The sequence below is a fragment of the Phocoena phocoena genome, chromosome 7 (assembly GCF_963924675.1).
Source record: "Phocoena phocoena chromosome 7, mPhoPho1.1, whole genome shotgun sequence".
Taxonomy (NCBI): Eukaryota; Metazoa; Chordata; class Mammalia; order Artiodactyla; family Phocoenidae; genus Phocoena; species Phocoena phocoena.
The window spans coordinates 60,963,256-60,988,355 of NC_089225.1; the positions used below are offsets into that span (position 1 = coordinate 60,963,256).

The 25,100-nt window shown below is 37.9% G+C and overlaps 1 protein-coding gene across 1 annotated transcript in view; it reads right to left on the reverse strand.

Annotated features, from left to right (window-relative positions):
• Positions 1-25,100, reverse strand: part of CCDC141 (coiled-coil domain containing 141) — a 209,784-nt gene that overhangs the window by 83,868 nt on the left and 100,816 nt on the right. Inside the window, exon 7 of the mRNA XM_065880955.1 lies at positions 21,886-22,080. Coding sequence (XP_065737027.1) covers positions 21,886-22,080 — 195 coding nt within the window. The remainder of the gene's footprint in view (positions 1-21,885; positions 22,081-25,100) is intronic.

Genomic DNA, 25,100 nt, shown 5'->3' on the forward strand with positions numbered 1-25,100 from the left:
GAAGATTTTTTAATTTCTTTATTTTCTTCCTTTATTAGCAGATCAACAACCAGGTATGGGGGATTAAGCTTATAGAATGAACACAGAGTAGAGAGGAGCTATCCTTTTGGCCATTAAGGCCTAGTTGGCATTAAGAAGGGGGAATATATGATATAAAAGCAGTAAAAGAAGACTGTGGCAATATGAGGAAAAGAGAGATCAGAGTGCCATGGTCTTCATGGGTTCTTGATAGCCTATCTGTGAACTTGGGCCTGGAGAGCAGGAGATGAGTTAGGTAAGTTGAAGAGAAGATGAACAGCAAGGGAGCTCTTGCCACGTTGCCCTCTGGCTGTACTGGAAGAAGCCACCTTACAGGGTGCTCCACACCACTCTGAAGAACAGTCCTATCCCAGGAAGCTTGACTGGGCCACCATCAGCAGGGGCGTGAAGCCTAGCCTTCCTGGGTTGTTACAGTGGAAGCCAGTGAGCTCATCAGGGGCCACCAGGTCAACTAGGAAGACCCCACAATGAGAGCAATGTTCTTGTGAGTCGACTACCACTGAGAACTGAGAGAGACCAGAGAGGGGAGCAAGGCTGGGTTGATGCTGAGGGAACACAGTTTAAGCCAAATGTAGAGGTTACAGCCGTGGGACCTGTGTAACAGCACACATACCTCTGCACCTGGCCACCTTTGAAGGGAGTGAGTTGTTGTTATTTTTTTTAACTTTATTGAAGTATAGTTGATTTACAATGTTGTGTCAATTTCTGCTGTTCAGCAAAGTGATTCAATTATATATATATATATATATATATATATATATGGTTTATCACAGGATATTGAATATAGTTCCCTGTGTATATAGTAAGAACTTGTTTATCCATGCTATATACAATAGTTTGCATCTGCTAATCCCAAACTGCCAATCCTTCCCTCCTCCACCCCGCTTGCCCCTTGGTAGCCACAAGTCTATTCTCTATGTCTTTGAGTCTGTTTCTGTCTTATAGATAAGTTCATTTGTGTCATATTTTACATTCCACATATAAGTGATATCATATGATATTTGTCTTTTTCTTACTTCACTTAGTATGATAATCTCTAGGTCTATCCACATTGTTGTAAATGGCATTATTTCATTCTTTTTTATGGCTGAGTAATATTCCATTGTATATATGTGCCACATCTTCTTTATCCATTCATCTGTCAATGGATATTTAGGTTGTTTCCATGACCTGGCTATTGTAAATAGTGCTGCTATGAACATTGGGGTGCATGTATCTTTTCAAATTATAGTTTTGTCTGGATATATGCCCAGGAGTGAGATTGCTGCATCAGATGGCAACTCTATTTTTAGTTTTTTAAGGAACCACCATACTGTTCTCCATAGTGGCTGTACCAGTTTACATTCCCACCAACAGTGCAAGAGGGTTCCCTTTTCTCCACACCAAAGGGAGTGAGTTTTAATGGCAGAATTGGAACTGGACAAAATTTGAATTTACAAATGAAATCTTTCAGATACTGTCATATGACTCATATGTTGAGATTCTGTATTCCCACCAATGTCCTCATGTCTTCTGAATCTGCATTTACTGAGAGTGTATAAAGCAAATTCATTCCCATTTATTTAGTAGATGATAGGAAGTAATATGAATAATCACTACAGTTTAATGAGAACTATGTGCTTCTTCTCTACTTCGTGTTTCACAATTACTTTTCATTTTGTCAACAAATATTCCTGATCGTCTGCTGAGTTCCAGGCATATTATTCTTAAGAGCCATGGGAGGCAGCAAGAAATTATCCCCTTTATATGAATGAGAAAACTGTGTCTCAGAGAAGTTAAATAAATTTCACCAAGTCACACTGTGCTAAGGGACAGATTTGGTATTTGTACTCAATCTGTCTGGCCCCGAGGGCTCTGCTCTTAAATCCTGGGCTATGGTGCTATGTAGCAAAGGATTTCTATGGCAGGCTTATGAGAGAGGGGCATTTCCAAGAAGACCGTTAATCTTAGGTGGAAAAGGTAGGATTTAAAAACTTACTTTTTGTAAACAGTGTCTACTTTTCCTTCTTACAGGTGAGAAAGGATACAGAGAAAGATTGAGCTATTTCTCTTATGTTTATAGGACTGTAAAAGAAAGATAGCTTTATTAAACTTTGAACCTGAAGAACTCTTCCTTATCTGATCCTTTTTCTTTCCTGCAGTTGGCAACAGAGCCAAATGTTTCAAGATGCTGATGTTAGAAAAGATGATTTGAATTGCTTCCTGGATCTTTCCATAACACACTGAAACACCACTAGGCAATAACCACTGTTTCTGGAATTTTGTTTTATATTTTTAATTTTATTGCTTATTTTGAATAAATTGGAGTCCCTTGTTAGTCAAGGGTTAGTTTTAAAGCCAGTGCCTAAAGTAAAAATCTGGTGTAGTCAAAATAATCATGAACTCCCTTAAGTCATGCTTAAAGTTTAATATATGCTTATAGTAATACATACTCACACTTAGGACTGAGAGTCACCGAGCTAGGATAAAGGAAGAAATAAGGATAAATCTATACTTAGATGTCAGGACATTCACTTCATTCTTTCTTTAAGATAATTCTCAAGTTCTTACTGTGAATGGGGAAGGGATACAGACTTCAAAAGTGCTTTTTCTTGCCTGTAAGTTTAAGTCCATTCTATCTTAATATTAAGCCATTATAACCTTAATAAATATCATGTTTATTATTGAGAATTAAAGAAGGAAAACATATGAAAGTAACAAGGGCACGACGGTGGAAATGTAGTAAGTACTCAGAAAATATTTGCCGGTTCTTACTCTAAATCTTGATTGATCAGACACATCTTTGAAAAATCACTGAGAAGAGCACGGCCACCTGTTGCCTGTCGCTCATCCTACGTGGCTTTTTCTCCTTGTGTCCCCACTGAACAGCTGCTACTCTCAGATCCTTGGTCACTGGTCTCATCTTCATAGGAGTTAGATTCTAAAGCCACGTGTACATTAAACGCATGTGTGATGTGACTCCACCCTATTCCTGAAGGTTATCATAAAAGTATCATTTCCTAATGGCACGGAAATAAATTGAAGAGCTAAACATTCACTAGAAGGAGGAGGTGGTAGATCACGGACCAGTATAACCCATAACTTAGAATTAAAATAGCCAGATTTTCTTCCAGAGCTTTTTCTCAGAAATATCAAAGTGTCAGGAAAGTATTTATGAATTGCTCTATGTATCACATTTAAGAGAACTATAGCAGTAGAAAGGAGGTGAGTGATTTCTTTCCTTCATTAGCTCAACGAGTATATTTACAAAGATCTACCATAGGTAAGATGGGCTGGATGCTGTAAGAGAGCTTATTCCTTACCCTTAATCCTAACTTAACCCTAATGGGAATAATCTACAGACACAGATATAGTTAAATTTCTTAATTTTAAGAAGAGACCTCTTTCAAGATTATACTGTCTGTGATTGTCTGAATCATATGCAAAGCTTGTTTCTCTTATTCCCACATAGAAAATGATCTAAGTATCATTGTTCTCACTTAATCTACCCCCAGAATAGAACTGACTGCTTGTGTATTTACCAGATCCGTAAGGAACCTGATATACTGGATCCAGTCTGGAAGGAGTCTCTTTGTTGCACACATGGTACAGAACAGGTTATTTCCAGCAAGAACACTGTGGCCTCCACATAAATGCCTTTGGAATTCATATTTTACATTTAGGTTTTTGTCCTTCACATCCCCCTCTTTCTTCAAACCTTGTGTGAAGGTCAAATAGAGGTTTTATGAGTGGACTGGAATAAACAAGGATATAGGCACAAGGATAATAGTTTCTCCCTCTGGGTTCTAGCTCTTCTTGACTATTTTATATGGCACCACTCAGTTCTCAAGCAGACAAGGAGGAGATGAATCAGCTCTTTTGGCCCTGGCTTGGGAAAGAGTAAGGAGTTGCTTAGGTTTTGTGTTCTAAGATGCTAATAAATATCTTTCCTTTTTCCCTTGTGAAGCACAGGATCCCAAGCAGGCTGCACCAAATCAAACAGAGATGATATCAAGACTTGGCACATTCGATTCCTTTAAAAATATCTATGAGATTAATATGTTTAGCAGGAACCATGAATCATGCAGCATAATTCTTATATCGTGCTGTTTCACAAAGATGTTTAATAAGTAATATTGTTTACTTCCTGACTAATTTGAAGAGAATCAACATTAAAAGAAAGAAAACAAAAACCACTGTAGCACCCTGAACATTTCCTTTCACGAATCCCAAGGCTGGAGAATGAGTTTGGTCAGAACCTTTATAATTACCAAGGATGCAAAACTTAACTCAGCTTCTATTTAGAGCACTGACCTCCACTATCTGCAGAGATTCAATTTTCCTCTGGGTTTAGTTTTTTAAAAGACCAAAAGCTTCAGTGTCTTTTCCTAAACATTACCTGAGATAACTTCTGGTGGCTCCCAGTTTGGCAAGCTGATTCCTAGTTCAGGTCCTGTCCAAGATTTCAAATGCCATGAAGATGGGGACAATAGGGTGATGTAATTTTCAGCTCCTCATACTTGCTGCCTCCTACTACTGCTCTGGCTTATTCCTTGCCTCTTCAAAGTTGTTGCATCTGGTCCCCAGAACTCCCTCCGTGTTACAAGGTTGATCAGTGATGTTACTGAGAGGTGTTTAAAATCACAAGTACCTAAAGCAGGGTTTTACATCACAATTTGAAAAGCTAAAAAAAACACTGGACAAGAAGGCGTTTGGGATTGAAAGTGGAATGTATCTGAAGCCTTTGATTAACAAGGAATTGGAGGAACTTTATATATTGACCATTTCTTACTTTTTCTGAGATGAGTCCATCTTAGAGATATATAAACTAGACCCATAAGTAGAACTTTAGCCAGCTAGTCACTTTATAATTTCTGGTTTTCTTTTACGTAAATTGACCCAAATGGTTTTAGGATGATCTTGGGAATATTAACATGGAATATGTCCATTTGCAATGTGCAAAGCACTTTTTTGCCATTTATTCAACAAATGTTTATTGAAATCTATGGAGCAAGTATGAAAATGAACAAAAGCACTGAGGTCATGTTAGAGTGGCGAGTGCAGTATTAAATGCACATATAATGACAAATGATGGCTAGAACGTAGGAGTGCTTGGCTGTTCTATGCACTAGTCATGTATTAACTCATTTAGATAAAGCAAGGACTCTGTGAGGTACATATAATTGTTATTTCTATTTTACAGATTAGAAAGCCAGATGCACAGGAAAGTTAAGTAACTGCCCAAGGTCACAGAGCTAATAAATGTCTGAGACCAGATTCATACCTAGGCAGCCTGGCTCCAAAATCCATTATATTATGTTACAAAAGTGTCATCCTAGCAAATGTTTCTATATATTCACTTAATACTCCACAATTCCATTTATTTATTTACACTCCAATTCTCCCCTGCAAAGATTGTGTACATTTATCACTGATTTTAAGAACTTTCATTACTGAATGTTCCCTGAAGTAGAATTGTTAGACCATTTTATTTATTTTTATTTTTTTCCTGTTGGGTGATACAGTTGATCGAAAGGCAAACTCACTTTCTCCAGGAGTTCACTTACACAGAGGTAGCTCCTTAAGAATATCTCTTCCCCATGACAAACCAAGGCAATCAAACCATACCCCAAAGCAGAAACCCAACAGAATAAGGCTATCGGCATTGTCAGATGACACTCAGAAGCAGGAAAAAAAATTATAAAGCTATATGATGACTGTCTCTTCAGCACTGCATTTGGCCACATACTTATTAAATATTTTTTTTCTTTTTAAACTAGCTAAAGAAAATACTCTTGAGCAGGGTTAGTTCTTAAAGCAACAAACAGAAAAAAATACGTATGTGTATATAGTGAAATCAAAGAAGGACAGCACGTCAGAGCTGGCGAGGACCTTGAGCCAGCTCAAGGCCAGTGGCAGATGACGTCCTCAACAACGTCACCTGCCACTCCGAGCGCAGGACTCTCAAGGTCACCCCGTCAAGGTGTTAGACCATTTTAGAAAAGAGTAAACTCAAGCTCAAAATGTAAATTGATTCGTCACATAGCCAATCATGTATTCATTCATTCAACAAAATGTTTTGAACACTAGGTGTCATAAAGATGATTAAGACAATCTCTCTCTAAGGACCACAGAGAAATACTATGGGAATAATAAGAAATAAGCAATGAATGCTGCCTAAAGACCTCTCAGAGGAGGTGATACGGGTGATGACAAGTCTCTTTCTACATCACTACCCTCCTTCTCAGATATGACACGGAGAATGAACTTGAAATTTGTGTTCCTGTGTATTAAAGTAATTAATCTCTTCTCTTTCAAAATGATCTAATCCCAACTACCTTGGATCAATATAATCTCTTATGAACAATATAATGTAGTTAGTTGGCCTTGAAACTCCACAGTTTCTAATATTCCACTGCTTTAACTCATTCAAATAATTATTGAGCATCTACTACCTGGAAGGCACTGTTCTAGGTGTTCTGGTGAACACAAAGTAAAATTGACATGTTACTTACCCTGAAGGAATTTTAATTTAGCAAAGGGAAGTAAATCTACCCAGAAATATCTGTAATACAAGGAAGAATATACTTACTGCCAATGGAGGGGAGCAACAGACTGAAATTATGCATAGAAGGGAAACAAATTAATACATTCATACCTTAGAATTCAGTTGATAGCTTTATTGTGAAAGATATTCATGAGTGAGTGACAACAAAACTGACTGTCTTGATGATAAGACTATTAAATGTAGACTGAGTTGTGGGTTTTCATGAGAAATGTAAGATGTCAAAGGTATTCCTTGATTTTTTCTATTTTAGATAGATATTTAATAATTGTATGTTAATAGTTTAGCCACCTTTATCAAATGTTTACTGTGGTTTAAATAGCCTGTCCCTCGAAGTGAGAGCGTGGCATGGACATATATACACTACCAAATGTAAAATAGCTAGTGGGAAGCAGCTGCATAGCACAGGGAGATCAGCTCGGTGCTTTGTGACCACCTAGAGAGATGGGATAGGGAGGGTGGGAGGGAGATGCAAGAGGGAGGAGATATGGGGATATATGTACACATATAGCTGATTCACTTTGTTATACAGCAGAAACTAACACAACATTGTAAAGCAATTATACTCCAAAAAAGATGTTAAATAAATAAATAGCCTGTCCTTGAGCTCTAAAACCACGAGTTTTAAAACCATCCTCAGAGGGATCACAGGAACAGATTAAATTAAGATATCATCTGCGTCTACAGGAGGAGGTTTGCCTCTTGATGATTTTTGCAAGACCTTAATATCTCTGCATATTTAAGGACAGGTTTAGCATAAGATAGAAACTTCCTAGCATGCTATTCAAGACCGTTCCTGACCCCTTGCCTCTGCTACCACTTTTTGCCTCTCATCACTCCCAGCTTATACCCTACACTCCTGGTAAAATAAATTACCTGAGGTTCCCCAAACAGCATTATACCATGTAGCCTTCCCCTAATTCCTTCTTGCCCAGCCTTCCAAATTTAGCTCACTGGTCCCTCCTCTAAGAGAAGCCTTGCTTGACATTTTCCCTGGGTCAGGTTAAGGATCTCTTCTGTGTTCCCTAATGCTCTAGGCTTACTCCATCATGGCTCTTCCCACAGCACACAACACTTCTGTTTCCTTGTCTCTCCTCTAAACAAGGCTGATGGGGTCTTAAAGGCAAGGATCATATCTTTCACTGCTTTAGCTCAAGTACCCATATGACGCATGACAACATACTAGCTGAAGGCAAAGGTGGAAGAAGGGAGGGAATAAAAGCAAGTTGCTTTTCTAAGAGAAACGGAAGTTGTTCTGGAAGTGAGAAATTGGAGACAGGCTGCTTAAGAGTTACGAAACTGAAAGTAATTATACTTTCCTTGATGTCTAGTGACAGTTAGCTTAATTTCTTGAATTCACTTCTGTCACTTCAACAAATTCCTTCTGGATAATATTTTTTGGATGTTCTACTTGGACAGGTTTCTTCTTTCAATCTGTAGTACAACTGGTCCATTTTAGTTAATTGTTTCTCACATCTTGGCTAAAATGTATCTATTTTGAAAAAGGTAGAATAGTGTGTATATAAATTTTTAAAAATGTATCAAACTCAGTGCTTAATTATTTTGTTTTTGTCTGAAACAATAATGTTGCTGTAGGCATTACTGTTTGGTATCACTGTAAATATCTTTAAAAAGCAACATCATCTTTTTAAAAGACATCAACTTTTCAGCAGTGATGGCAGAAGCAGTAGAAGCCATAACAATTATTATATTTCAAAGTGCTTCTGTTATGTTCCTCTGGCTGACCCAACTTTTGCTTCACCTGTGCTTTAAGGCCGATCACCCAAGAACCAGACCATGTAGTTTTGACCTCGGTCTCCTCTGCTTTCCCCAATGGAATCATATGGCTGGGAATGGAAAGCATGGGAATGAAACTTTGTGACCCATCAGTCATGTTATACAGCTTTAGGTTCAATCATCGTTGTCATATAAATACAGGCTCATACTGTTCTTCTCTTGAAATATATTATATATATTTATCTCTGATTCAAACCACATTCCCTAAACAATGATAAATAGATTTTGGGTGATCAATATTAACCAGAGCTTCTTTTTTGTGAACATGCTAGAAATATAATAAATGAGATCATCTATAATCATGAAAGATGAAAATTTGAGGGGATCAAAATGAGTTATGATAACAGGTGCTATGTTCACATTTCATGCATGTCCTCATAACTCTTAGCAACATCTGGTAACCAGAGAAACTCTTCTCCAATCAGCTATCATCCAGTGTTAACAATCAACCCGTACTTGTATTTGTGGCTAAGTGATTTAGCAAATAGGTTCACGGAACGCAGCAGATAACTCTAAAATGAAAAGGGGATATATCGGGTTCTTTGAGTTACATGGCTCAATCTCCACTTGAATCTGGTTTATGAAAAGCATCAGCAGCATTCAGTAAAGTTTCAGGATACAAAATTAATACAGATAAATCTCTTGCTCTTACAGATAATCTCTATACACTAATAACGAACTATCAGAAAGAGAAAGCAAGAAAACAATCTCATTTAAAATCACATCAAAAAGAATAAAATACCTAGGAATAAACTTAACCAAGGAGGTGAAAGACCTATACTCTGAAAACTACGAAACACTGATAAAGGAAATTGAAGATGCTACAAAGAAATGGAAAGACATTCCATTTTCTTGGATTGGAGGAATTAATATTATTAAAATGTCTATACTACCCAAAGTAATCTACAGATTTAATGTAATCAATACGACATTCTTCACAGAACTAGAACAAATAATCCTAAAATTTATATGAAACCACAAAAGACCCTGAATTGCCAAAGAAATCTTGAGAAAAAAGAACAAAGCTGGAAATATCATGCTCCCTGATTCGGACTACATGTTACAAAGCTGCGTAATCAAAACAGCATGATACTAGCACAAAAACAGATACATAGATCAATGGAACAGAATAGAGAGCCCAGAAATAAACCCACACACCGATGGTCAATTAATCTACAACAATGGAGACAAGAATATACAGTGGATAAAAGACAGCCTCTTTAATAAGTGGTGCTGGGAAAACTAGACAGCTACATGCAAAAGAATGAGATTAGAACATTTCCTCACACCATATACAAAAATAAAATCAAAATGGATTAAAGACCTAAATGTATGACCTGAAATCATAAAACTCCTGGAAGAGAACATAGGCAGAACACTCTTTGACATAAATCGTAGCAATATTGTTTTGGATCTGTCTCCAAAGGCAAAGGAAACAAAAGCAAAAAAAAAAAAACAACCAAATTGGGACCTAATTAAACTTAAAAACTTTTACACAGAAAAGGAAACCATCAACAATAGAAAAAGGCAACTTACTGAATGAGAGAAAATATTTGGAAACGATATGATTGATATGAGGTTAATATCCAAAATGTACAAACAGCTGATATAATTCAATATCAAAATAATCTGATAATAAATGGGTAGAAGACCTGAATATACATTTTTCCAAAGAAGACATACAGATGGCCAACAGGCACATGAAAAGATGCTCAACATCACTAATCATCAGAGAAATGCAAATCAAAACTACAATGAGATATCACTTCACACCTGTTCGAATGGCCATCATCAAAAAGGCCACAAATAACAAAAGTTGGTGAGGATGTGGAGAAAAGGGAACTCCTGTGCACTGTTGGTGGGAATGTAAACTGGTGCAGCCACTATGGAAAACAGTATGGAGGTTCCTCAAAAAACTAAAAATAGAAGATGGCGGAAGAGTAAGATGCGGAGATCACCTGCCTCCCCACAGATACATCAGAAATACATCTATACGTGGAACAGCTCCTACAGAACACCTACTGAACACTGGCAGAAGACCTCAGACCTCCCAAAAGGCAAGAAACTCCCCACGTACCTGGGTAGGGCAGAAGAAAAAAGAATAAACAGAGACAAAAGAATAGGGATGGGACCTGCACCAGTGGGAGGGAGCTGTGTGAAGGAGGAAAGGTTTCCACACACTAGGAAGCCCCTTCACGGGTGGAGACTGTGGGTGGCAGAGGTGGAAAGCTTCGGAGCCGCGGAGGAGAGCACAGCAACAGGGGTGCGAACGGCAAAGCAGAGAGACTCCCACACAGAGGATCAGGGCCGACCGGCACTCACCAGCCCAAGAGGCTTGTCTGCTCCCCCACCGGGGTGGGCGGGGCTGGGAGCTGAGGCTCGGGCTTTGGTCGGAGCACAGAGAGAGGACAGGGGTTGGCGGCGTGAACACAGCCTGCAGGGTGTTAGTGCACCACGGCTAGGCGGGAGGGAGTCCGGGGAAAAGTCTGGACCTGCCGAAGAGGCAAGAGACTTTTTCTTCCCTCCTTGTTTCCTGGTGCGCGAGGAGAGGGGATTAAGAGCGCTGCTTAAAGGAGCTCCAGAGACGGATGCGAGCCACGGCTAACAGCGCGCACCCCAGAGACGCGCATGAGACGCTAAGACTGCTGCTGCCGCCACCAAGAAGCCTGTGTGGGAGCACAGGCCACTCTCCACACCTCCCTTCCAGGGAGCCTGTGCAACCAGCCACTGCCAGGGTCCCGGGATCCAGGGACAACTTCCCTGGGAGAACGCACAGCGCGCCTCAGGCTGGTGCAACGTCATAACCGGCCTCTGTTACCGCAGGCCCGCCCCGCACTCCGTGCCCCTCCCTCCCCCCCTGCCTGAGTGAGCCAGAGCCCCCAAATCAGCAGCTCCTTTAACCCCGTCCCGTCTGAGCAAAGAACAGACGCCCTCCAGCGACCTACATGCAGAGGTGGGGCCAAATCCAAAGCTGAACCCCCGGGGGCTGTGCAAACAAAGAAGAGAAAGGGAAATCTCTCCCAGCAGCCTCAGGAGCAGCGGATTAAATCTCCACAACCAATTTGATATACCCTGCATCTGTGGAATACACGAATAGACAAGGAATCATCCCAAATTGAGGAGGTGGACTTTAAGAGCAAGATTTATGATTTTTTCCCCTTTTCCTCTTTTTGTGAGTGTGTATGTGTATGCTTCTATGTGAGATTTTGTCTGTATAGCTTTGCTTTCACCATTTGTCCTAGGGTTCTATCCATCCGGTGGTTTTTTTTTTACTTAAAAAAATTTTTTTTTCTTAATATTTTATTTTAATAACTTTATTTTCTCTTTATTTTATTTCATCCTCTTTCTACTTATTTTCTCTTTATTTTATTTCATCCTCTACTTTCTACTTTCTACCTCTTTCTGAGCCGTGTGGATGAAAGGCTCTTGGTGCTGCAGCCAGGAGTCAGGGCTGTGCCTCTGAGGTGGGAGAGCCAACTTCAGGACACTGGTCCACAAAAGACCTCTCAGCTCCACGTAATATCAAATGGCAAAAATCTCCCAGAGATCTCCATCTCAACACCAACACCCAGCTTCACTCAACGACCAGCAAGCTACAGTGCTAGACGCCCTATGCCAAACAACTAGCAAGACAGGAACAAAACCCCACGCATTAGCAGAGAGGCTGCCTAAAACCATAATAAGTCCACAGACACCCCAAAACACACCACCAGACGTGGACCTGCCCACCAGAAAGACAAGATCCAGCCTCATCCACCAGAACACAAGCACTAGTCCCCTCCACCAGGAAGCCTATAAAACCCACTGAACCAACTTTGGACACTGGGAACACACACCAAACACAACAGGAACTATGAACCTGCAGCCTGCAAAAAGGAGACCCCAAACACAGTAAGAGAAGAAAAATGAGAAGACAGAAAAACACACAGCAGATGAAGGAGCAAGATAAAAACCCACCAGACCTAACAAATGAAGAGGAAATAGGCAGTCTACCTGAAAATGAATTCAGAATAATGATAGTAAAGATGATCCAAAATCTTGGAAATAGAATAGAGAAAATGCAAGAAACATTTAACAAGGACCTAGAAGAACTAAAGATGAAACAAGCAACGATGAACAACACAATAAATGAAATAAAAAATACTCTAGAAGGGATCAATACCAGAATAACTGAGGCAAAAGAACAGATAAGTAACCTGGAAGATAAATTAGTGGAAATAGCTACTGGAGAGCAGAATAAAGAAAAAAGAATGAAAAGAAATGAGGACAGTCTCACAGACCTCTGGGACAACATTAAACGCACCAACATTTGAATTATAGGGGTTCCAGAAGATGAAGAGAAAAAGAAAGGGACTGAGAAAAAATTTGAAGAGATTATAGTTGAAAACTCCCCTAATATGGGAAAGGAAATAGTTGATCAAGTCCAGGAAGCACAGAGAGTCCCATACAGGATAAATCCAAGGAGAAATACGCCAAGACACATATTAATCAAACTGTCAAAAATTAAATACAAAGAAAACATATTAAAAGCAGCAAGGGCAAAACAACAAATATCACACAAGGGAATCCCCATAAGGTTAACAGCTGATCGTTCAGCAGAAACTCTGCAAGCCAGAAGGGACTGGCAGGACTTATTTAAAGTGATGAAGGAGAAAAGCCTACAACCAAGATTACTCTACCCAGCAAGGATCTCATTCAGATTTGATGGAGAAATTAAAACCTTTACAGACAAGCAAAAGCTGAGAGAGTTCAGCACCACCAAACCAGCTTTATAACAAATGCTAAAGGATCTTCTCTAGGGAAGAAACACAAGAGAAGGAAAAGACCTACAATAACAAACCCAAAACAATCAAGAAAATGGGAATAGGAATATACATATCGATAATTACCTTAAAAGTAAATGGGTTAAATGCTCCCACCAAAAGACAGAGACTGGCTGAATGGATACAAAAACAAGACCCATATATATGCTGTCTATAAGACACCCACTTCAGACCTAGAGACACATACAGACTGAAAGTGAGGGGATGGAAAAAGATATTCCATGCAAATGGAAACCAAAAGAAAGCTGGAGTAGCAATTCTCATATCAGACAAAATAGTCTTTAAAATAAAGACTATTAGAAGAGACAAAGAAGGACACTACATAATGATCAAGGGATCGATCCAAGAAGAAGATATAACAATTGTAAATATTTATGCACCTAACATAGGAGCACCTCAATACATAAGGCAAATTCTAACAGCCATAAAAGGGGAAATCAAAAGTAACACATTCATAGTATGGGACTTTAACACCCCACTTTCACCAATGGACAGATCATCCAAAATGAAAATAAATAAGGAAACACAAGCTTTAAATGATACATTAAACAAGATGGACTTAATTGATATTTATAGGACATTCCATCCAAAAACAACAGAATACACATTTTTCTCAAGTGCTCATGGAACATTCTCCAGGATAGATCATATCTGGGTCACAAATCAAGCTTTGGTAAATTTAAGAAAATTGAAATTGTATCAAGTATCTTTTCCAACCACTATGTTATGAGACTAGATATCAATTACAGGAAAAGATCTGTAAAAAATACCAACACATGGAGGCTAAACAATACACTACTTAATAACGAAGTGATCACTGAAGAAATCAAAGAGGAAATCAAAAAATACCTAGAAACAAATGACAATGAAAACACGACGACCCAAAACCTATGGGACGCAGCAAAAGCAGTTCTAAGAGGGAAGTTTATAGCAATACAAACCTACCTTAAGAAACAGGAAACATCTCGAATAAACAACTTAACCTTGCACCTAAAGCAATTAGAGAAAGTAGAACAAAAAACCCCCAAAGTTAGCAGAAGGAAAGAAATCATAAAGATCAGATCAGAAGTAAATGAAAAAGAAATGAAGGAAACGATAGCAAAGATCAATAAAATTAAAGCTGGTTCTTTGAGAAGATAAACAAAATTAATAAACCATTAGCCAGACTCATCAAGAAAAAAAGGGAGAAGACTCAAATCAATAGAATTAGAAATGAAAAAGGAGAAGTAACAACTGACACTGCAGAAATACAAAAGATCATGAGAGATTTCTACAAGGAACTCTATGCCAATAAAATGGACTACCTGGAAGAAATGGACAAATTCTTAGAAATGCACAACCTGCCAAGACTGAATCAGGAAGAAATAGAAAATATGAACAGACCAATCACAAGCACTGAAATTGAAACTGTGATTAAAAATCTTCCAACAAACAAAAGCCCAGGACCAGATGGCTTCACAGGCGAATTCTATCAAACATTTAGAGAAGAGCTAACACCTATCCTTCTAAAACTCTTCCAAAATATAGCAGAGGGAGGAACACTCCAAAACTCATTCTATGAGGCCACCATCACCCTGATACCAAAACCAGACAAGGATGTCACAAAGAAAGGAAACTACAGGCCGATGTCACTGATGAACATACTTGCAAAAATCCTCAACAAAATACTAGCAAACACAATCCAACAGGACATTAAAAGGATCATGCACCATGATCAAGTGGGGTTTATTCCAGGAATGCAAGGATTCTTCAATATATGCAAATCAATCAATGGGATACATCATATTAACAAATTGAAGGAGAAAAACCATATTGTCATCTCAACAGATGCAGAGAAAGCTTTCGACAGAATTCAACACCCATTTATGATAAAAACCCTCCAAAAAGTAGGCATACAGGGAACTTACCTCAACATAATAAAGGCCATATATGACAAACCCACAGCCAACATCATCCTCAATGGTGAAAAACTGAAAGCATTTCCACTAAGATCAGGAACAAGACAAGGTTACGCACTCTCACCACTCTTATGCAACATAGTTTTGGATGTTTTAGCCACAGCAATCAGAGAGGAAATGGAAATAAAAGGAATCCAAATTGGAAAAGAAGAAGTAAAGCTGTCACTGTTTGCAGGTGACATGATGCTCTACATAGAGAATCCTAAAAATGCTACCAGAAAACTACTAGAGCTAATCAATGAATTTGGTAAAGCAGCAGGATACAAAATTAATGCACAGAAATCTCTGGCATTCCTATACACTAATGATGAAAAATCTGAAAGTGAAATCAAGAAAACACTCCCATTTACCATTGCAACAAAAAGAATAAAATATCTAGGTATAAACCTACTTAAGGAGATAAAAGACCTGTATGCAGAAAATTATAAGACACTGATGAAAGAAATTAAGGATGATACAAATAGATGGAGAGATACACCATGTTCTTGGATTGGAAGAATCAACATTGTGAAAATGACTCTACTACCCAAAGCAATCTACAGATTCAATGCAATCCCTATCAAACTACCACTGGCATTTTTCACAGAACTAGGACAAAAAATTTCACAATTTGTATGGAAACACAAAAGACCCCGAATAGCCAAGGCAATCTTGAGAACGAAAAACAGAGCTTGAGGAATCAGGCTCCCTGACTTCATACTATACTACAAAGCTACAGTAATCAAGACAGTATGGTACTGGCACAAAAACAGATAGATCAATGGAACAGGATAGAAAGCCCAGAGATAAACCCACGCACATATGGTCAACTTATCTTTCATAAAAGAGGCAGGAATGTACAGTGGAGAAAGTACAGCCTCTTTAATAAGTGGTGCTGGGAAAACTGGACAGGTACATGTGAAAGTATGAGATTAGATCACTCCCTAACACCATACACAAAAATAAGCTCAAAATGGATTAAAGACCTAAATGTAAGGCCAGAAACTATCAAACTCTTAGAGGAAAACATAGGCAGAACACTCTATGACATAAATCACAGCAAGATCCTTTTTGACCCACCTTCTAGAGAAATGGAAATAAAACCAAAAATAAACAAATGGAACCTAATGAAACTTCAAAGTTTTTGCACAGCAAAGGAAACCATAAACAAGACCAAAAGATAACCCTCAGAATGGGAGAAAATATTTGCAAATGAAGCAACTGACAAAGGATTAATTTACAAGCAGCTCAATAACAAAAAAACAAACAACCTAATCCAAAAATGGGCAGAAGACCTAAATAGACATTTCTCCAAAGAAGATATACAGACTGCCAATAAACACATGAAAGAATGCTCAACATAATTAATCATTAGGGAAATGCAAATCAGAACTACAATGAGATATCATCTCATACCAGTCAGAATGGCCATCATCAAGAAGTCTAGAAACAATAAATACTGGAGAGAGTGTGGAGAAAAGGGAACACTCTTGCACTGCTGGTGGGAATGTGAATTGGTACAGCCACTATGGAGAACAGTATGGAGGTTCCTTAAAAATCTACAAATACAACTACCATATGACCCAGCAATCCCACTACTGGGCATATACCCTGAGAAAACCATAATTCAAAACAAGTCATGAACCAAAATGTTCACTGCAGTTCTATTTACAATAGCCCGGAGATGGAAACAACCTAAGTGTCCATCATCAGATGAATGGATAAAGAAGATGTGGCACATATATACAATGGAATATTACTCAGCCATAAAAAGAAACGAAATTGAGCTATTTGTAATGAGGTGGATAGACCTAGAGTCTGTCATACAGAGTGAAGTAAGTCAGAAAGAGAAAGACAAATACCGTATGCTAACACATATATATGGAATTTAAGGGAAAAAATGTCATGAAGAACCTAGGGGTTAGACAGGAATAAAGACACAGACCTACTAGAGAATGGACTTGAGGATATGGGGAAGGGGAAGGGTAAGCTCTGACAAAGTGAGAGAGTGGCTTGGACATATGTACACTATCAAACGTAAAATAGCTAGCTAGTGGAAAGCAGCCGCATATCACAGGGAGATCAGCTCGGTGATTTGTGACCACGTAGAGGGGTGGGATAGGGAGGGTGGGAGGGAGGGAGATGCAAGAGGGAAGAGATATGGGAACATATGTATATGTATAACTGATTCACTTTGTTATAAAGTAGAAACTAACACACCATTGTAAAGCAGTTACACTCCAATAAAGGTGTAAAAAATACTAATAATAAATTAAAAATAGAACTACTGCATGATCCCACTATCCCACTCCTGGGTATATATCCAAAGAAAATAAAACAGTGTTTTGAAAAAATTCACACACCCTAATGTTCATAGCAGCATTATTTACAATATCCACGATATGGAAGCAACTTAAGTGTCCATCAACAGATGAATGGATCAAGAAGATGTGGTATGTACATATAATGGAATACTACTCAGCCATAAAAAGAAGGAAAGTCTGCCATTTACATCAATGTAGATGGATGTAGAGAGTACTATACTTAGTGAAATAAGTCAGAGGTAGAAAGACAAATACTCTATGTTATCACTTATATGTGGAATCTAAAATATTAAGCAAAGGAATGTATATAACAAGACAGAAGCAGACTCACAGATACAGAGAAAAAAAGCAATGGTTACCAGTGGGGAGATGGAGGGGGACCGGCAAGATAGGAATATGAAATTAAGAGATATAAACTATTATGCATAAAACAGATAAGCGACAAGGATATATTGTACAGCACGGGCAAATATAGCCATTGTTTTGTAATAACTTTAAATGTAGTATAGTCTTCAAAAACGCTGAATCACTATGTTGTACACCTGAAAATAATATAATGTTGTAAATCACCTATACTTCAATTTAAAAAAAGAAAAAGAAAAGCATCAGTAGCAACACTACTCCTGAGGTCCTATGTGCTAACATCGCCACCTATTGCTCATTCCAGGTACAAACGGTCACACCTCAAGCCAAACACTAGACATTCTCTAGGTAAGAAACAGACTCTTGAGCTTTGGGTAATCATTAACCCCTAGCAGGATTAAAAGGTAATCAATTTCACTCCTGAAACTATAAAGGCAGTGGGCACTCTTGTCAATGTGGACAATTAGGTGATAATTATATTTTATTGAATTTCACATATTGGAATTACATTGGCTTATCGATTTTTTGGTATGTTTTATTCTCTGCTATATCCCCAGCATTTAGAACAGTCCCTGACACATAGTAGTTGCTCAATAAATATTAAATAAATGAATCCGTAAAGAAAAAGGGTAATTATTCTCATAAATTTGCCACACTACTTATTTAGCAACTTCAATTTAAAAACTTATTGTGACTTTTTTCTAGTAAATAACAATATCCCTAGATATTGATAGGATTGGTAGAGAGAGAGGGACAGGTGACAATAAAAGGAAAGAAGGGAAAAAGAGGAGGGTTTCCAGATGATTGGAACAGAAAATACCAGAAACATATGATAAAAATCTGGATGAAAAAGAAATAAATATGATACGGAAGACATACTAACAGTAGTCCATTCTGCAGATGAGATTATGACATTCATTTCTTTTTATTCTAACCAAATTTTAAAAAGTTAAAGGTTATCTTAAATATCATATGTTTTGCATTTTACTGAGCAAAAACACTCAAGCTGTTACATTCACTAATTCATATATTACCCATAGCACTAACATTTTTTCACACTGGCATTTGACACAGAAATTGAAGAATATTGACCTAGCTTTAACAAATTTGGAACAAGACGTTGTTTGCTAAAAAATGATTCCATTTATCAAGAGTGAAATTGGTTTTCGAGGTACCGTTTCTTTTTTTAAAGCCCTGACGCTCTCTTTTTTTTTTCACAGTGCTAACATCCTTATTTGCATGTGTGGGGCGAGTCTCCACTGCTCCTACCCATCTTACTGGTGTGTCAAGAATGCCTGGGGAACTGGGACTTGGGGAACTGATGTGACATTTGACACTCTGGTTACCTATTTTGCTGGCTGGAAAGTTGGGTGAAAAGTCTCAGACACCTCACAACTGTTGGCAGCACGGCTTCACCAAGGATGTAGACGATCACAATCAGAAAAACCCAGCGCCCTCAAGGCGCAATAAAGTGAATTCTCAAAAGGAAAGTTCAGTGCTTCGGAGATAAATTGAAGATGTAAACTGAAAATACTCCTTCACTAGTGAAAACAAAATTTTCAGACTAGAAAAAAATATTTTAAGGGATTTTGAATTTATATTAATACCTTAAATCCAGTGCTTTATTTTAACTAGGATTATTTATGAGTAGTTATGCCCAGAATGGGGTAAAGTGGTAATTTTATAAAATTTGGAGATTCTACAATATAAATCAAAAAGAAAAATGCCATTTACAAACCTTGAGAAGAATTTCCTTCTTTAATTTAAACGGATTTATTTACTATATTATTTCATCATTTATTGCTCCTTAGTAATATGGTAAATAACTCATTTCAAGAGTCATGATTTAAACATCTACTTTCCAAACTCCAGCTTCCATTTTTGCTGAGGTAAAAGTATATATCATCTTTCAAACTGAATTCTTAGATTTGGAGTTGGAAGTTATTTCCCTGATGCTTTGAAAAGGGAAAATAAATTCTAAACCTTTCTAAGTACTACTTGGTTACAAAGAATTCTATGGTATGGAGAAGTCCCAACTGAACTAATTATAATTTGAATGCCATGGGCATTCAAATGATGAAATGGGAACTAGAAGTCAAGTGTTTGGGGTTATGAAACAGGATTTGTTAGGATTTGACCTTAATTATCGTATAAGCTTGAAAAAGTAACCACTCCGTTCTTCAATTTTTTAAAAATTACTATTGCAAGAGATATCATTCCTCCTCCTTCAAGGCCCAAGGATAATGTAAAAAGAAAAATTTCCCTGGCAAGCTACCAGATAATGACAGCAGAGAAAGCAAGAGTGAGGGAGTGAGAATGAGACAGAGAGAGAAAAATTCTCCATTTTGCAGGACTATAATGTTTAGGGCTTATGCTAGAAGCATTTTATCATAGCAACATGTTCTATAACTGTCTTCCTTAGAAACAGCATTAACTAACTGGGATGACCCACTCATTTTGTAGAATGAGAGTGTAATGTAAGTTTAAAAATCTTTTATTCAGGGCTTCCCTGGTGGTGCAGTGGTTGAGAGTCCGCCTGCCGATGCAGGGGACAAGGGTTCGTGCCCTGGTCCGGGAGGATCCCACATGCCGCGGAGCGGCTGGTGAGCCATGGCCGCTGAGCCTGTGCGTCCGGAGCCTGTGCTCCGCAATGGGAGAGGCCACAACAGTGAGAGGCCCGCGTACCGCAAAAAAAAAAAACAACAAAAAAACTCTTATTCAAAATCAGGACTATTGAAGAGAAATTTAACCAGCACTTACCATTTACTTAGCTCAACAGATCCAGAAATTATGTGTTTCTTCTCTTAAAACAAAGAAATCCCAAACAATAATAATTTGACAAATATTTCTTTGACATGTGTTTTTTTTCCTACCATAATTCTACCACCTCTATTTTGGAACTTTACTATTCATGTTTTCCAAGTTTCCCATTAGTAAAAAATTCAAAATTAAGTAACAATTTTGATACCTACCAGGACACTGTATTCAGATTGCTGATGTTATTACTTTAAATCACAATATACCTACCCTCTGTGGGTTCCCATTCATTTTCTGTCACATTACCCAGTTTTACATCAGTGAAATTTAAGGTATTAATTCCAGTAAGGCAGTTTGCAGGTGTATGTTCGATTGGGAAAGGCAGAAATTTTTTCAAACATTATCACCATCCTCACATACTCAAGTGATGTGAACACATGAACAGTACCACGCAGTAAGAGCCACCTGCTACAATCAATCTTAAATGAAAATAGAGCACTTCTCCCACTCAAGAAGGCCTGGAAACAGTCCAAAGCAAGATCTCCCTTTGGCTGATTTAAAGTGTGTGGGGAGAGATAAATTAGGAGTTTGGGATTAACATATACCCACTACTATATATAAAACAGATAACCAACAAGGACCTACTGTATAGCACAGGTAATTATATTCAGTATTTTTAAATAACCTATAAGGGAAAATAATCTGAAAAAAAAAGATATATATGTATGTATAACTGAATCACTCTGCTGTACACCTGAAACTAACACAACATTGTAAATCAACTATACTCCAATTTAAAAAAAAAAAGGCAAACCAAGGCAGGGCAGTCAACCAGAGCCTTATGCTTTGCGTGCCAAAAGCCTGCAATATTTACATATCTTCACCTAATAAATGAAAGAGGATTTTTAAAAAGAGAAAGATTTTTTTTGGTAAAAGTTTCAAGGCTTTTTTTGGTTAACCTTGACATATTTTATGATAATTCCATTCCTCCAGGAGAAACACTACCATGTTGGCACAAATGTCCACCTCAAACAGAACAATGAGAGCTCTAAGATAAAAGTCTCCTGTTTGTTTTTTTTTTCAGTGACCTTTTACATGTCAAAGCACAGTATCTCTTAGTTTTGAGTACAAAATAATTGCCAGAGTAGGAATATATTTTAAAAGCTCCTTTTTGCTGCTATCAATTTTGAAACTCTAAGTGGAGTCGAGATTTCTGTGACGTGTTCCAGCCTGTTGAAGTCATGGGTCTCTTACTGGTTTGCCCTGATGACCTAAAATTACCAGCTTCACCTCACACTGACCTTGTTCGCGCTGTTAAAAAAATCATTTGCCTTTTTTAACCAGGTTTTCCTTTCCACCATGAGCCGACCAAATTCCTCTTGAAGCCAATTCAGTTTCTGGTTAGACAGCTGTAGGTGTTCTTTCTCCACATACTCCTTGGAGAGCAGAATCCCCAGTGCCTCACTCTTCAGCTTCTCCACTGCGGAATTCCATTCCTACAAGAGATCACTCTTCAGTTTATTTTACACATCCTCCCCTCTGGAATCTCTGGTAAGACTCAGAGGACATTTACATGTGTTGAATGTATCAGCAACCTGTCATTGTTTTCAAATCATAAAGGAGTCAATGCTACATTCCAGGTTTGAGTAACAAGATGTAGGTAAAAAAAAGAAAGGGACACAGAAAAGAGGTTAAAAAGGGAGAGGGGATGATAGTAGAAAGGGGCAGGTCAACTGGGATGTGTCTGGTTGCCCTGAATTCAGGTCACTTGCCATTTCCCTTAACAATACCTGAAAATATACCCAAAATATGGTCATCAGTGTTTTTCAATCTCTAACTCATTTTTACCTATTTTTATTCATTTAAGTATAAAAACATTTCTCTCCCACAATTTATTCTCACTGGCAATGTGGGCAAATATGCACAAGAAAGGAAGGGAAATCTCATAGTATATGGTTGTTTGTACATCTGCCTACACTTAGAGCTGAAATGAAGACCTGTTACTCTGCACAAAGTTAACAGCTGTTATTGTGCAGTATCCTCTCCATCCTGACCCCAGTTTCACCTCTCAATGTTTCACTATTAACGATTTATAAACATTTCAACAAAGGAAAAGAGGTCGTTCTTTACTTTCTATTGCATGAGGGTGAAAAACAGTAAATAGAGAAGAAAGAAAATAATAAGAGTTGAAGTAAATCAAACATATTAACATTCAATTTATTTGAAGGGAAATTCAAATTTCTTGCAAAAGAACTGAAGACAGATCTAGTTTCATAAAATAATGCTTATCTCTAACATAGGAGTCTTGTTAGCAAATTTTCTGGTACCCATCTCAGCTGAGACTGAGCAGTGAGCATATGCTGTTTGTTAAAGCATCAGAAATTTATTACCAAATTTAAAAAATCACAGTCTGACTCCATCCTGGCTTGCTCCCCAGTGCAAAGTGTCCTATTATTAAGTTACATTTGTTACATTATATTGTATAAAAGAATACAATTTTAGTGCAATTTACCGCTATCATTTCCATTCATTTATTTCACAAGACAACTAAATACTGTGTACCTGGGACCATGCTGGGATAGATGTCTTGGGGAATATAAAGAAAGAATAAAATATAGTTCTTTTCTTTAACAATACATAAACTGCTATTTTATATAATTTTATATATACTGCATTATGAAGTGTATTAAATACATGCTGTTTCTACAAACACACAAATACACGTACACACACACAAAATGGTAGCATTTCAAATCACAGTTGGTAGATGCTGAAAATAGAAATTGTACATATTATTTTATGGACTTCACAGAATCTGTTCTAGTAATTGTGTAAGAGAAAAATATTTTCATCAATGGATGCAAGAATAAGTATGGTAGATTAAGGCATTGGCATTTTTTTGAGCACCAATTACGAGCTTATGTTTTGTAAGTGAAACCCTCACAAACTTAGGTTAGATGTTATTATTTTCCTAGTATTTACACAGGCTCAGAGGAGTATGTTATTCAAGGTTACATATCCAATACGTGGCAGAACTAGGACTATTCACAGGTTTGTATACAATGCTACATTCCAGGGAACTGAGAGTAGAGAGACTCCAGAATCTCCAAATTTCTCAGTGAGTGCAAAAGCAGTACCCTTAGGCATGAAGATGGGCTACGTTAGTTCTCAAGATCCTTCATTTCTTAAAGAGCTATTTGTCCCCATTTAAGGACTGCTAATATGTGCCATGACATTATTTCGTAAAGCACTGTAAATATCCCTCCCACTTAAAAACCACTACTTTAACCTTATCGGGAAAAAGCAAATATTTCTAAAGCAGTTAGCATAATTTCTGGCATACATAATAAGCACTCACTAAATATTAGTCCCACTTGTCTTCCCGTCAGTTTTATCATGGTTCATTAGTGCCCCAAAATTTGTTCATTATTTATGGGAATTCCTGTTTCCCAGTTCTAAAATAACAATAGTGGAAGCCTTCTCCAAATGTACTGGTCAGTGTTATGTATTGATCAATAATATGAGATAAGCAAAATAATGCAGGTTTCTTTACTGTAGTACTTCTTAGAATTTTTACTATGTTAACATGCACTGAGACTCCTAGGGGAAAACGTGGTGTGAAACATTTTGGACAAACTCCTTTGACCAAGAAACCATTTGTTTGCTAATCATCTCAGGGGACCAATGCTCCGGCTGGAACAATGCTGAGAAACACTACAGTTGTGGCTAAAAGGAGCTGAACCAGCTACGGGTTCATTTGCTTTCACAAGTCTTTGTTTCTTTTTTTGTTTTGTCCCAATCCCTCCAGCTACCCAGTTATTCTGTTTCCTGTCTTTTGGATCCATTCTCTATTTTCTGCCTGTTAAGATCTGTGGGGCATTAATCCTCAATGAACTCAAGTAAGAAATGCTCAATATGTGAAGACACAGAGTAAAGCAGGTAATTCTTTCAAAAAATTGGCATTGACCAGAATCTTCTGTGCTCGTTAGAGGAAGAACACTTAAATATGGAGAAACTAGGGGAGGCCCAGAGAGCTGGGGGAAGGAAAGTGGAGAGGAGGTTAGGATACGGAGAGGTAGGTTACAGCCATTATGTGCTCAGTCTGGACAAAACTCAACTCTACGGTGTTGGTATCTTAACTGTCTGCAAGAGTGTAAGGGTTGATTCTTCTTCCCGTATGCTAGCACTGTGCTAAACGCTTTACATATAGTATCTCACTTAATCTTCACCACACCCCTACAAGGTAGGAACTATTATTATCCTCATTTTACAGATGGGGTAACTGAGGCTCAGAAGGGTTAAGAACTTGCCCAAGGTCTCAACACTAGTAGGTGAAAGAGCCAGAACTCAAATTCAGGTAGTTTGACTCTAGAACCTGCTTTCTCAACCAGTATCCTGGCCTCAGCTCTGCAGAGAGGTGATAAACAGTGCTTTTTACACCACAGAAAGATTAAACACATTAACTTAGAATTACAGAGGTGAAACTTCCATAACATCTGGATAAGACCTGAAACTG